The sequence below is a fragment of the Argentina silus genome (assembly GCF_951799395.1).
Source record: "Argentina silus genome assembly, chromosome: 20".
In the NCBI taxonomy this organism is placed as follows: domain Eukaryota; kingdom Metazoa; phylum Chordata; class Actinopteri; order Argentiniformes; family Argentinidae; genus Argentina; species Argentina silus.
The window spans coordinates 13,262,425-13,278,215 of NC_139674.1; the positions used below are offsets into that span (position 1 = coordinate 13,262,425).

General features: G+C 50.6%; 1 protein-coding gene across 1 annotated transcript in view; it reads left to right on the top strand.

Annotated features, from left to right (window-relative positions):
- The window catches only part of phf21b (PHD finger protein 21B), a gene marked incomplete at its 5' end in the record, with an annotated part of 81,375 nt that overhangs the window by 40,689 nt on the left and 24,895 nt on the right, over positions 1-15,791 (top strand). The window contains one exon of the mRNA XM_083692407.1: positions 11,051-11,308. Coding sequence (XP_083548533.1) covers positions 11,051-11,308 — 258 coding nt within the window. The remainder of the gene's footprint in view (positions 1-11,050; positions 11,309-15,791) is intronic.

Here is a 15,791-nt window from a genome sequence, read left to right on the forward strand (position 1 = left end):
CAATCATGTCATCATGGACCAGAATCTCAAAGGAATGTTTCCAACATCTTGTGGAATCAATGCCACAAAGAATTGAGGCTGTTTTGAGAGCAAAGGGGGGCCCTACCCAGTATTAGTATAGTGTTCCTAATAAAGGGAGGCCCTACCCAGTATTAGTATTGTGTTCCTAATAAAGTGTTTGGTTAGTGTAATTATGTTACGATAAAGAATACAATTAACTCTCTTGTAAAAGATATCTGCAAATGTGACAAATGACATGGGACTATCCTAGAGTATATTAAACAGCATTGTTGTCCTTTGAAGTGTGAGAAAGGAGAGAGAGAGAGAGGGAGAATAGTGAGAGAAGAGAGAGAGAGAGAGAGAGAGAGAAGAGAGAGAGAGAGAGAGAGAGAGACACAAGTCGTCACTCAGTCCTGAAGCTCAACACTCATGGTCCAAAAGCCCGAGACTTCAAAGCACTCCAGTGGTACCAGCAGCCCTCTCGTCTGTCTACTAAATCACCAACATAACACATCGCTAGGGCTCAGACAACACGCCAACACAGCTCTGGCCTGGTTTCCTTACGGGCGCGTACATTACTGATGAGCTCTCCCAAGGAAAACAACAAGGAAAGAGGCTAAGTAAGGAGACAGGGAGAGGAGAGGAGAGGAACACATGCTGTGGAGTTTGTAAATGTTTGATGATGTGAAGGCGTTCCAGAGAACCCTCCAGGCCTTGTTAGCATGCGTTAGCGTGGCGGAGAGGACCCTGGCCCTCCTCGGCCCCCCTCGACCCCTGGCTCTCTCACTCCCTGGCTCCCTCTCTCACGCTACCCGGGCCATTGACCCCCTGAGCGGAGGCGTTGGCTAGAGAGCTGAGAGCCGGGCCGTCGTCCTGATTAGGTTTTCATAGGCAAGGACGGGCGGGCGGGCGGGCGGGCGTCCCCTTCTCTCCTCCCTGCTGCCTTAGCGTACCTGAAAGACCCTCAGGGCTGAGGGGGGTCCTCCAGCTCCATGAGTGATTGCTAATTTACTGTATGTATTTATGTATGCGGGTTGGACAGGGGAGAGGGAGGGAGGGAGGGGGGAGGAAGGAAGGAAGGGAGGGAGGGAGGGAAAGAAAGAGAGAGAAAGAGAGAGAGGGGGGGAGGGAAAGAAAGAGAGAGAGAGAGAGAGAGGGGGGGGGGGGGAGAGGGAGGGAAGGAGGGAGGAAGGAAGGGAGGGAGAGAAAGAAAGAGAGAGAGAGAGAGAGAGAGAGAGAGAGGGGCATGATTAGAACTGGAAGCCCTGAAGTGGGAGTAGTTGTACAATCGCACAGGAAATGAAATGTAGAAAAAAAGAGACTTGTGTGTTGCATTATCTCCATATCTTTGAGGTTTCCTTATAGCATTGTCTAGGGGGGGGTGTCGTATCTCATCTCCCTGCCTGTGTGACAGTCCGGCATACTGTCCTTTCAGGTGCCAGACAGTAATTGAGTCCACCTCCAGCGGGCCTATGTGCGGGGCGGGGGGGGGGGGGGGGGGGCGGTTGGGGTATTCTGACTGATGACACGTACTATAATTCGCTCTCTGAGGAACTGGCCTATGCTAGGGCTACGCGAGGCCTATTCATACTGCATGTCAATAAATGTAAATATGACCGATGCGCTTTTTCATTCCGTTATCGTAGGATGGAACACTGCTCAGAAACTACCGCTGTAAAACCCCCAAAAACATTTAAAAAAAAAACAACAACTAAAAATATGGTGTTGTGATGACTGACAGTGTACATAAAATACCTTAGCTTACCTCTTTACTTTTTCAAGTGTTCAATGCCTGTTCATTGAAATGCATATCAATGCCTGTTCATTGAAATGCGCCTCCAGACATTGTTTCACTGACGCTAGGCCTGGTCCAATATGGCAGCGTGAGGACAGCGTGCTCCTCTGATAACAGCGTGTTTCTCCTCGGTAAAAAACAGCGGCGCCCCCTGTTTTGAGTGGCACCTGCCGGCCCGCCCGGCCCACCGCGCTACTTCCTGCTTCTCTCTGCCAGCGCCCTCCCCGCCTCTCCGTGAGGCTGATGGGTAGTGACAGGAAGCAGGCAGGGTTCTCCCGTAATGAAACGCACGGAATGCGGGAGGCGGGTTTTGCGCACATGAGTGAACGCCACGTGAAACCCGGGCTTTTTTATTAAAAGGGGCCAAGCAATGTGGTCCCCCCCCCCCCCCCCCCCCCCCCTCTCCGCACCACAATGGATGGCAGGTCCCCGGAGGATTCAGAGGGAAAGGAAAAGTTTAAGTCCTCCTGTCGTTTAGTTTTGGGGGTTGCTTTAGCATTGGTAGAGAAGCTTCCGACTGTGTGGGTTCTCAGCAGCGACAGCACAGCACAGTGCCAGTTAAATAACATCAATAACATCCTCCACTGTTAGCTTCACCGCTGCTTCACCACTACTGGAGTGTTGCTATGCGTTCTGCTACTGCTAGTACTACTACTGCTACTAATACTAGTAATAGTTCTACTGCTACTACTACTACTATTACTACTACTACTACTAGTACTACTACTGGTACTAGTGCTACTGCTACTACTGCTACTACTACTACTACTATTACTAATGCTACTACTAGTACTACTACTGCTACTAATGCTACTACTAGTACTACTACAGCTTCTACTACTGCTACAAATACTACTAATGCTACTACTAGTACCACCACCACTACTATCACTGCTACTACTGCACTGCTACCATCTCCAAAGTGTCGTTTTAGGAGGACTCCTGAGTCTTAAATTGGGTAGACAGACATGAAACAGGCTGACATGCTATTTGACTTCTAATAAAGCGAGAGAGGGGGAGAGCGAGGCTCTGAATGGGGGCTGGGAATAGAGAGCGTGAGATTCGATCATTTTTTGATTGAGAGAGGCTGGGGAGAGAACAGCAGGCAATGTCAATGTGTCACAACAGGGTAGATTACAATTCTATTTTTCTCCCTCAATGGTAAATCAACCAGTTACGCAAACATTTCTGCTGGGTATCACAGTAAAAGGAGGCTTTTCAAATAACGGACGGAGAAAAAAAAAGCGGTTTGAAGACGTAACGCAGGCGTTTCAACCTTTTCACACTCGCTCCCGTCTTCTTTATCAAGTCATCACTGCGATTCATCTCAGTGACACGGGCCTCTCACATCAGAAAATGCAATTAGCACAGATTGAGATTGAGATCTTGATGACACTGTAATTCAAAATTAGCAACAGGGTTCTCTCTCTGTCGACTTGGAAACCGTGTTTTCTTCGTGTTTTGCATATAGAACATTATGAGTTAATATTAATGAGACAAGAAACAATAAATAATTGACAGTAGGGTCTCGTGTTGCTGCTATTATTTCCCATGTTAATTGCTCCTTGAATTCAGGGAGAAAAAAACAAAAAACAAATATTCATAGATATCTCAGTACCCGGAAGCAGGACTCAAGCAAAACAGAAGGATTAGTCATATTGATCGCTAATCCCAGCAGCAACGTCATCAGATTATTCTGCTTCACAATTATAGGCCGTTTTTCAGGCTGTTCACAAAAGCCTCAGAAAGTCTATTCAACAAGATTCAGCCTCTTTTCTCATTTTAAACCTAAAAACTATCAAGTCCATCTTCATGAGACTTTGAGTTTGCCTGCAGAAAAGGCATTATGTTCCAGAAAATAAGACAAGGACACTTTGTGAAATTGTCTGGAACATCCAATGAAATGGGGCAAAAACTCAATTGCCAGTGAGATTGACCAAAACTTGAGTTTGTCCTGTTGTCTTTTGTAGTTATCTTATGGCCTGTTGGGTTGTTTTTTGTAAGTTGCGGAGGGGTTGTTGTATTGTATTGTTTTGTGTGTTGCATTCCAATGAGCCTGTTTTCAGATGAACAACATTAGACCCTGGGCGTGTATCATTTGCATTTAAATGGATTTATTGTCTACAGACGGCGTGACGGGCAGTGACCACATGATCAAATTGTTTTCTCTGGGAGGAAATTGGGAGTTGGGATTTAATTCTGCTCGCTCCATACACTGCCACATCAAAGTTTCACTGGTGGCTTTTGTCTGTGTTGTTTCACTGGCTGGATAATGAACGTCTCATGTGATGCCTATCTGATGTCAGACAAGGCCATTATAGATAGACAATAATACTAATAACCAACACAGGCTTATATTGGAGCATAATACATGAGATCAGCCATTGTTTGTCTCTAGCATCATGGGTAATTGCTCCATGTCCACATCTATGAAGTTTTTACGAGAGAGGTTGTTTATAAGGGGCTGTGTGGGGGGGGGGGGGGGGGCGTATGTTATCAAGGTACAGTTTCTCATTACAGACATCATATTGTTACGTTGATGCTGTTTCGTTGGCTAGATAATTGGTTAAATGATTGAATGTGCATTCTCTCTCACACAATTGCGTTTGAATGGTTATCAAAGTACCTTTTTGATGGGGTGCTCTTTGCCCCAGCTCGCCTGGCACAAAGTAATTGAAAACGTCGGCCTCTCCTATGAGGGACACGATAAAGGTCAGCCATCGGGGCGCTTGACTGTTTACCGTGCGTCCGCTAAGCATACCGTAGAGGATTACGCGGGCTCATTAACGGACACTGTTTTGATAGCACCCCACTACTCTGATAAGAGGCTGCTGGGGGAAAAAAAAAAGCACCGCCTTGCTAGTCATTCAGATTGCAATCAAAACACCCTCCCGGCCTTCCGTCTTTGTTTACACTCCATTTACCACCGCAGCCCTCGAGTCCTGAAAGGTGGCGCGGCGTCGGGGAGGGATGTCTCGCTGTTGTTTTCATTCACTCGCTTGTCTTTTCCTCTTTTGGCGGGTCGCGGAGTGCCCGGCCCGTGGGGCGCACACACGCGTGTGTGTGTGTGTGTGTGTGTGTGTGTGTGTGTGTGTGTGCTGGTTGTTTTTTTCCTCCCACAAGACACCCTGGCAGGGCCACAGCAGCTTGGTGCTTATCAACAGGGGCACACAGGAGAGCCTGGCCAGCTGCCCAGAGTCTGGCAACCAGGCATCGGGGGAGCAAGGGTCCCGGTGCCTCCATAAGGACACGCGGCCAAAGCACACACACACACACACACACACACACACCGATGGAGCACGGAGCACACAGAGACCCCGTCGCCCACCCCCGATAATCCCCGTCCCCCTTCAGATGGCTACAACTCACCAGGGACAGAAGTGTGGCAGTCATAGAAATAGAACGACTAGAACCGACTCTCTGACCGTGGCAATTTGGCGAGGACACCAAAAAGACGACCGACGTCATCCAGAATTGCCGTGGTAATCGTGCGGAGGACACAAGAGAGTATGAGACGCTCACGAAAAAAAAAGAGTGTCCCTTGCCAATTGAAAGTAAACATCGTGTAAAGTAGATGGACTTGGCATGGCGAAGAGTCCAAAAATGAACCTGTAAAGTGGTCTTTGAGTTGCTACGGCGGATGAGCTGGCGTCTTCTCAGTCTCTCGTCCACTAGACCCTCTCTGTGCTCTTCTCTGTGCTCTTCTCTGTGCTCTTCTCTGTACTCTTCTCTGTGCTCTTCTCTGCGCTCTTCTCTGTACTCTCTTCTCTGTGCTCTTCTCTGTGCTCTTCTCTGTCCTCTTCTCTGTGCTCTTCTCTGTTCTCTTCTCTGTGCTCTTCTCTGTACTCTTCTCTGTACTCTTCTCTGTGCTCTTCTCTGTACTCTCTTCTCTGTGCTCTTCTCTGTGCTCTTCTCTGTCCTCTTCTCTGTGCTCTTCTCTGTGCTCTTCTCTGTCCTCTTCTCTGTACTCTTCTCTGTGCTCTTCTCTGTACTCTTCTCTGTACTCTTCTCCGGCCTTTCCAGTATCGGCTGCCTCTGAGCACATCATCCTTCAGCTCAATACATCAGGGTGCAGTAATACCACCTCGTGTATCAGGCTTGGCCTGCAAGAAGGTGACTAGTTCAGTGATGAGGGCCGCTCCCCTCTCTTCACTTCGATGGGAACCTCTCCCAGGTTTCAATTAACCTACTCTCTCCCCCCATCGTGAGGCAGCGCCACGAAGCCTCTCTCTCTGTCTCTCTCTCTCTCTCTCTCTCTCTCATCTCCTGTCTCGGCCACCCTACGCTCACCCCTGGGTGGTTCCCCGCTGTGTTATTACACACAACTGGTGGAGAACAAGTCTCTTGGTGGATGATATATCCTCAGCTCACCCAACACAAACACACACACACACACACACAAACACAAACACACGCCTTTGAGCTCAATGGGTTGTTGATGCCGATTTGCGCCGCTTTGATGTCCCCCTCCCGACTAGGAGAGTGAATCATCGTTGCTCAAATGAAAGTTCTGGAGTGAAGAGGGGCCCTGAAAGGCCCATTTCCCCGGCCGAGGCGGCCAGCCCGTCATTAGGCGTCTGAGGGAGGATGAAAGGTGTGCCGCTGGTGGACGCTGATGAAAGGGAAACAGGGGGACATGTGTCTAATTTCCCTCACGGAACGAGTTGTCTGGACAGAATGCTTTGTGAGGACAGAACCCCTCGATAACGCCACCGGCGCCGCGCTCGACGCCCTCACGCGTGCTCCTCTTCCTGTCTGGGAACCGCCAAGCCAGGATGGGGTCGCCTGATTGGCCCGGTCCACACTGCTGTCTCTGAGCTCCTCCAATGACAGAGCTCTGTGAAGAGAAGCCAATGGTTAGCTGTCTTACTGGGCTGGGTGCTGCTCTCAGTCGTCCCCCATAACCACTGCCTGCAGTCGGCATGGTGACGGGCCAGGGCGGGCGTGTGAAGGCTCACTGTGTTGAGATGCTCTGCTACAGTATCTACAGGGTATGGTTTATCTTCCTACTGTAGGTCTATCACACACACACATACACACACATATACACACATACACATACACACACACACACACACACACACACACACACACACACACACATACAGTACCTCTTGGCAAGGTGTGTCCAAACTTTTGACTGCTACTGTACACATACACATACACACACACACATACACACACACACACACACACACACACACACACACACACAGACACACACACAGAAACAAACAGGCATGCATGCACACAGAAGCAAACATGCATGCATGCACACGTGCGTGCGTGCACACACACACACACACACACACACACACACACACACACACACACGCACACACACCCACTAAAACAGCTCTGTGTTCTAGAACCGTAACGACAGCTTCAAGGAGTCCAGTCATCTTTATTTACGCTTTGCTTCTGTAAAAAGCACTAAATGGCCAGGCCCGTTCCCCAGGGCCTCGTTGGTGTTGACCAACACATAAACCAGCCGAGCCGGGGAATAAAATGCGCTTTATTTTGGCGGAAGGGAAAAACAGCAGCTTTCAACTCATTACGGCGCACTCATTATAAAAGATGACAAGCAAGCCACACAATTACAGCCGTCTGAGACTCCGCCGCTGCCTCTCGCGTTGGTGTTTTCCCTTGCACCCTGTGTACATTAGCTGGCCTCTCTCTCTGTCTGAAAATCCATACCCAAGGGCCTGTAATGGCGTAATATGTGCAATTAAGTCTTCCTTTAGAGGCACTTGTGTGATCTCGGGTGAGAGGGACAACGTCGTTTGGCAGCCAGCCCAACTACGGGGGGCTATGACACCCCCAACGCAGGGCTGGGAGAAGGTTTTTTTTTTTTCAACTGTCAACGCTCTGCTTCTTTCGCTCTGTTCTTTCGCTCTGTTCTTCACTCACACACACGCACGCACACACACGTGCGCACGCACGCACACACAGCCCTTATTTGACGTGGTGCTCCGTCTTCCCCGGGACTCGTAACAGCGTGGACGGTAGGCACGGTACCATATGGATGGCGGTGACTGTGTCGTCTTGAGCTGGACGTGGGAGGCTGGCTGACTGACTGGCTGGCTGGCTGGCTGACTGACTGACTGACTGACTGACTGACTGACTGACTGACTGACTGACTGACTGGCTGGCTGGCTGACTGGCGCCTTCTTGTTTACTAACCTGTCACATGGGGGAGTTTGATCCAGATTCTCCACCTGCCTTGTTTTTGTTGTCATTCTCTCTCTTCCCCCCCCCACCCCCCCCCCTCTCTTTCAGTGTAGAGTGAGTAGGAGCGTAGGGGGCGGTGAGTGTGGGGGGGGGGGGGTCCCTCTCCTCTCCTCTCCTCTTCTCTCTTCTGTGAGAGGGTTTAAATGGGGTGACCTTTGGAACAATCAGAGGTGCCCTGGGTTGAACAAATGGTGGCCCGCGGGCCCAGATGCAGGCTGGTGCTGTGCCTGCCTGTGGATTACATTGATCCCTGAAACAATGGGGCCCGACGCACTCTCTCATTGTGGGGGAATTAATAAATAACAACATTCAAATGAAGTCCCCTATTCACACCAGGGTGGAAATGGAGGGGTGGAGGGGGGGGGTGCTGGGGGCAGGATTTCATATGCTTTTAGAGCCTTTTATTAGTCCCTACAATGACTGCGAGGCCATTTGCACAGTTCTGATAGACTTTGCCCCCACCACCCACCCACCCACCCCCCATGCCTTTCTATTCACACTTCTCTCACAGACACAAGCTCTGACTCTAAATGTGGGTTAATTCACTTCTCAACACATTTTGTATGAGCCTAAAGTAGCTGGAAAACAAGCATTACAATTTAGAAGGCTGACAGCGTTGAAAGTGAAATCTTCATTTAAGCGGCGTTGTCGTATCTACAGGGTTTCTGTCACCTGTGTTAGTAAGCCAGGTTAATGCATCAGTACTGTCGTTGTTTATCATAAACACACTATAGATATAGACATAATCCTTGAGGGAAGAAGCAAAAAGTGCTGACTTTGTGGAGGGTAATGGACTTATAGGGTAAGAACTTCCTCCGGTAAGAACTTCCTCCTTCCCGGCTTAGATAAGGCTCACAGATTCATTGTCTGTGTGTGTGTGTGTGTGTGTGTGTGTGTGTGTGTGTGTGTGTGTGTGTGTGTGAGTGTGTGTGTGTGTGTGTGTGTGTGTGTGAGTGTGTGTGTGTGTGTGTGTGTGTGTGTGTGTGTGTGTGTGTGTGTGTGTGTGAGTGTGTGTTCAACAGAAAGTCTGTCATTGAAATATGGATAAGGACAGAGAAACCACGACTGTACTAGCTTCCTTTTCAGCAGTGCAACGTCACAAACATAAAAACTTAATTCAATGAAGAACTTATCTTTCGGTCGCGGACATTTTGAAACAAGGAACTAAAACAGGAAGATTGGCTTGGTGAGCATTTTTCCGGATTCTGCTGAAATCTATTTTTGCTACTTTTGTTATTTCCATGAATCCACCCTGCACCAAAGATGGCGAAGATAGGATGCCGAAGAAAGAGAGAGTGAGTGAGAGAGAGAGAGGGAGAGAGAGAGAGAGAGAGAGAGAGAGAGAGAGAGAGAGAGAGAATGAAAGAGAGCACCCTGGTGTGCGTCTGAAACATTCCCCTTCTTGTTCGACATGCTGATTAGAGTGGATTTGGACACAAAGCGAGAATTTAGTTTCCACGGAGACCCTCCCCCCCCCCCTCTCTCCACTCCAACCCCCTGCACACCCCCCCCCCCCACCCTCCCCCCCTCCTGATCCCATAAATTCACTGTGCCCTGTTCAATCCCCTCGTCCCCTCTTCAGAACACAGAGAGGCAGGCTCCAGCCGAGGCCTTGGCTACTTGATTAGGCATGCAGCGGCCCAGGCAGCAACCCCCTAAATTAATCTCCCCCCTCTCCCCCCCTCCTCAACCCTCCTCCCCTCCACTTCTGCCTGGCCTGTGAATGCGGGCCCCTGGTCTCTGTCTGGGTAATTGTGAGTTTACCAGGCTAGGAGGGGGACTGTTCTCCTCCCCCTAAGACACACGTCTGTCTTCTGAAAGCTGGATAATGCATGCTCTGAATGGAATCAATTTGATTGGATTATTCATGAAAAGTCTATTGCTATCCCAGTAATGGAAATACTTTTGACTACTTTTCTAGTTTCATTTGAGGAAGATACAAAATGTAAATACTGTGGAAACTGGCCAAGGGAAACAAATTCAGTGAAACCAAAGTATTTCCATGTGGATATTTTTCAAGCAATGAGTCACCTATACCCTTTCTGTAATTTGTCCACAGACTATCCGATACATGCGAGTATTTGGTGTTGTTTGTCTGAATGTTTTTGCTATTTTGTGGCATCCTTAAAACACGTTAAAAAAAACACACAGAAGGACATAGTCTAAAGACCTGTTTACTGAGGGCCTGCGTGTGTACAACTAAATTTTAAATGGATTTAAAGAGTGAGGAAAAACAGCCTTCCTTTCGCCAGAGCACAGCTGAGAATGAAAGCCCTTTCCCCCTCTCCTCTCCTCCCCTCTCCTCCCCTCCCCCCAAACCCCTGTACTCCTTAGAAAAACCATAAAAGGCAGCGGCGAAAATACGAAGAGGGCAGTGGAATGGAATATTAAATATTTAGAGTGCCTCTTCTTTCAGTTGTACGAGGTTGAGCGGGAGGGAAAGCGAGATGTACTTATCTCTGCTTTGGAAGATGTCTTTTTCTTCACTGAGCAAAGGGGAGAAGGGGTTGCTGGGGGGGGGGGGGGGGGGTGAGTGGCATGTTGAGGCCAGTCTGGACTGCACTGTGGGACTGAGCAGCAGTGTGTGACACAGGGCGTTCTCTCGCACTACCTACGAGTCTGACTGGGCCATCGCCTCGTCCTGGAACGCCGACATCCATCGTCACGTTTTTCCTTTCACTTTGATTTGATTGGTGGACTTTGGTGGCTCGCATCAGCTGTGCATGTTTTATTTAAGTACCAAGGTCTGAAAATTGCACTAAAAAGTTAATGGAATTAATGAACTATAGCGAACCGCTGAATATCAATATGAAATGCTTTGAGTTATAATTCCAAGGTCAACGCTACTGTGTCTACCTATTCCCTTCTTATCTCTGTTTCTAATCAGAATGCTCCCTCTCTCTCCCTCCCCCCCACAACCTTTCCCTCTCCCTCTCTCTCCCCCCTCTCCCCCTCTCTCTCTCTCTCCCCCTCTCCCTCTCTCTCTCCCCCCTCTCCCTCTCTCTCTCTCTCTCTGTGTGACAGAAGCTGGCGGTAAGAAGTTGTCCTCTGGGGCCAGCCAAGCCCCTCTCCCTCATCAAGCCGCCCAGCCAGAGCATAGCCATCTCAGTGGTGCCGGCGAAGGCTCCCGTTTCCATGGTGACTGCACACATTAACGGACAAAAGGCGGCGAGCTCCGAGCCGCTGCAGACGTCCCCCATCAACCTCCAAACTGCGAGCCGAGTGGCGGGGAGCGCAGTCCACTCCTTCAGCAGGAGGGCCGGCGAACTGCCGCACACCCAGGTTAGTCCACACTACTCAGAGTAACACACACACTACTGCTAGCATACTCACTCAGAGTAACACAAACACTTACAGCTAGCACACTACTGCTAGCATACTCACTCAGAGTAACACAAACACTTACAGCTAGCACACTACTGCTAGCATACTCACTCAGAGTAACACAAACACTTACAGCTAGCACACTACTGCTAGCATACTCACTCAGAGTAACACAAACACTTACAGCTAGCACACTACTGCTAGCATACTCAAAGTAACACAAATACTCACACTTACTACTTCTAGCATTCCCAGGGTAACACAAATACTTCCAGATGAGATGCACTTCTGCTAGAACACAGTACACTATCTGTTCATACGCACAAGTAAACATCGGTGACTGGAGCTGAAGTTGAACTGTAAGGAGAGAGAGTATAGACCACTGGAGCATGCACTACCTTCCTCCCCTCCCCCCGCTCCACCCTGAAAACACAACACACCGTACCCCACTGTCAGAGTTACCTTCCTCCCCTCCCCCCGCTCCACCCTGAAAACACAACACACCGTACCCCACTGTCAGAGTTACCCTCCTCCCCTCCCCCCGCTCCACCCTGAAAACACAACACACCGTACCCCACTGTCAGAGTTACCTTCCTCCCCTCCCCCCGCTCCACCCTGAAAACACAACACACCGTACCCCACTGTCAGAGTTACCTTCCTCCCCTCCCCCCGCTCCACCCTGAAAACACAACACACCGTACCCCACTGTCAGAGTTACCTTCCTCCCCTCCCCCCGCTCCACCCTGAAAACACAACACACCGTACCCCACTGTCAGAGTTACCTTCCTCCCCTCCCCCCGCTCCACCCTGAAAACACAACACACCGTACCCCACTGTCAGAGTTACCTTCCTCCCCTCCCCCCGCTCCACCCTGAAAACACAACACACCGTACCCCACTGTCAGAGTTACCTTCCTCCCCTCCCCCCGCTCCACCCTGAAAACACAACACACCGTACCCCACTGTCAGAGTTACCTTCCTCCCCTCCCCCCGCTCCACCCTGAAAACACAACACACCGTACCCCACTGTCAGAGTTACCTTCCTCCCCTCCCCCCGCTCCACCCTGAAAACACAACACACCGTACCCCACTGTCAGAGTTACCTTCCTCCCCTCCCCCCGCTCCACCCTGAAAACACAACACACCGTACCCCACTGTCAGAGTTACCTTCCTCCCCTCCCCCCGCTCCACCCTGAAAACACAACACACCGTACCCCACTGTCAGAGTTACCTTCCTCCCCTCCCCCCGCTCCACCCTGAAAACACAACACACCGTACCCCACTGTCAGAGTTACCTTCCTCCCCTCCCCCCGCTCCACCCTGAAAACACAACACACCGTACCCCACTGTCAGAGTTACCCTCCTCCCCTCCCCCCGCTCCACCCTGAAAACACAACACACCGTACCCCACTGTCAGAGTTACCCTCCTCCCCTCCCCCCGCTCCACCCTGAAAACACAACACACCGTACCCCACTGTCAGAGTTACCCTCCTCCCCTCCCCCCGCTCCACCCTGAAAACACAACACACCGTACCCCACTGTCAGAGTTACCCTCCTCCCCTCCCCCCGCTCCACCCTGAAAACACAACACACCGTACCCCACTGTCAGAGTTACCTTCCTCCCCTCCCCCCTCCCCCCGCTCCACCCTGAAAACACAACACACCGTACCCCACTGTCAGAGTTACCTTCCTCCCCTCCCCCCTCCCCCCGCTCCACCCTGAAAACACAACACACCGTACCCCACTGTCAGAGTTACCCTCCTCCCCTCCCCCCGCTCCACCCTGAAAACACAACACACCGTACCCCACTGTCAGAGTTACCTTCCTCCCCTCCCCCCGCTCCACCCTGAAAACACAACACACCGTACCCCACTGTCAGAGTTACCCTCCTCCCCTCCCCCCGCTCCACCCTGAAAACACAACACACCGTACCCCACTGTCAGAGTTACCCTCCTCCCCTCCCCCCGCTCCACCCTGAAAACACAACACACCGTACCCCACTGTCAGAGTTACCCTCCTCCCCTCCCCCCGCTCCACCCTGAAAACACAACACACCGTACCCCACTGTCAGAGTTACCCTCCTCCCCTCCCCCCGCTCCACCCTGAAAACACAACACACCGTACCCCACTGTCAGAGTTACCTTCCTCCCCTCCCCCCTCCCCCCGCTCCACCCTGAAAACACAACACACCGTACCCCACTGTCAGAGTTACCTTCCTCCCCTCCCCCCTCCCCCCGCTCCACCCTGAAAACACAACACACCGTACCCCACTGTCAGAGTTACCTTCCTCCCCTCCCCCCTCCCCCCGCTCCACCCTGAAAACACAACACACCGTACCCCACTGTCAGAGTTACCCTCCTCCCCTCCCCCCTCCCCCCGCTCCACCCTGAGAACACAACACACCGTACCCCACTGTCAGAGTTACCTTCCTCCCCTCCCCCCTCCCCCCGCTCCACCCTGAGAACACAACACACCGTACCCCACTGTCAGAGTTACCTTCCTCCCCTCCCCCCTCCCCCCGCTCCACCCTGAGAACACAACACACCGTACCCCACTGTCACTCACTTACGAGCAGGTGAGATTTCGATCAGACTTACAAACCTTTTGTTTTATTATTACACCCCCCCCCCCCCCCCTCCCTGTCAAATTCCAGGAGCCGCCCTCCCTCCCTCCCCCCCTCCCCCCCTCCCTCCCTCCCTCCCTCCCTCCCTCCATGCTCGGTATTCAACACTATAAACTCCATCAGCAGTGGGCAGGATTAGGGCTTCACGCTGCACACACGCCTCAAATTGGCCCAGCATTATTACAGTAATTGCTTGGCCACATACAGAGAGAAGGGCCCTGCCACATGTACTATAGACTATCGCCTAGTGAGGGTCCTGCTCTGTCATGTGATTCTGCACAGCTACCAATACCGTACGCAGTGATGGACATTTTTTGTGAGTGTTCAAATATTTTCATTTCAGCATTCCATTTGCCCCTGGACCCACCAGTGAATTGATTCCTTTTTTTCCCCCTTTTTCACCAGACTACACGTCCATATGTGATTTGAGCTGGTGTGATTCCGTAGACAATATTCTCTGCAGCCGGTTCTGGGGATTTACATGTTGTTGGTATTGAGAGCAGGTTCGGGGGCCAGAAGAGGGTAGAAAACAGAGAAAAAAGCTGCCGTGTTTCATCAATGTGTCACTTAAGAAAGAGCGGTAGGGCCCCCGTCTCCTCCGTTCGCATCATTTCGACTATCTTTCTCTCTCTCCCTCCCTCCCTCCGTCCCTCCCTCCTCTCCCTCTCTCTCCATCCCCCTCTTATCTACTGTCAGGCGGAGTGTCGGGGCCCAGGGTCAGGAGCAGAGATTGTTTTACAGCTCTTTATGGCTGCATTGTTAGTGGAGAGAAGAAGGGGAGGAGAGGAGGAGAGGAGAGGGTCCTCTCGCCCAGCTGCCTGCCTGATTGGTTGGTTGCAGGGGCTAATAAAGGACCTGCATTGTTTTCCTGTCTCACAAACACCAATCAATCGCAAGAGTCAAAAGGGGAGAGCCAATCAGAGGCCATTTTGTTGGCGTGTGGACAGCGGAGTGAGAGCGGATAGGGGGGGTAGCAGGTTCCTCTCTCCGACCACCTGGCCACTCATTTAGAGATCGATAATGAGGTGTAATTGGATTGCAGCTCTGCATGGACGAACACATTATAGGCACATTGTTTCAGAGCAGTAGCACTTTAGTGACTCTGAGTGCTTTACGACAGGCTGTTTTGGGGCCGTGACGGTCGGGGGGGGGGTTGTTGTAACAGCAGGTCGGTCGGCTGGTTCTAGTTCTTGACGTCGGTCAGATGTTGCCACTGACCCAGCCGGTCCTGGTGTGTTTTGTTTGGGAGTTAGTAGTAGAGAGCAACTTTTTAAGAAACACTTTGGTAAAGAAAAAATCCGGGATAGTTTGTTGTCGCTGAAAAACAACTAGTTGTAGCTGTACTGTAATGTGGAAAAATGAGGTTGCGTACTGAACGGATGCTGTTTATGGTTTCATTAGGACTTCATCAAAGGGTGCTGGCATAATGCACCATTTCTAAATGCAGAAGCTAAAGATTCCGAGCTTTAGGTAATGATGCTTACAGACTTCATTTGTCCTTTCATGATTACACGGTGAAGGACATTAACACTTCAGAAAGTCACCATCCAAAAATAGATGGCCTCTGACTTAAAACGGAAAATAATTGCCGCATTTCCACACATGAAAAGTTGGGGTAAACATCTCCGATTCTTTCCGCCGTTACAGAAAGTCACACGCAGCACATACTTTCTTGATGATTGAGTATACCTCACAGCAGAGTATAGAAGCTTTTACATATTTGTAAAGGTATGATGACCAAGCGGTATTTACAAACACAGTCACAAAGCCACATATATCCTTACACACAGTAGCATCAGACACTAATGACTGGAGTTGT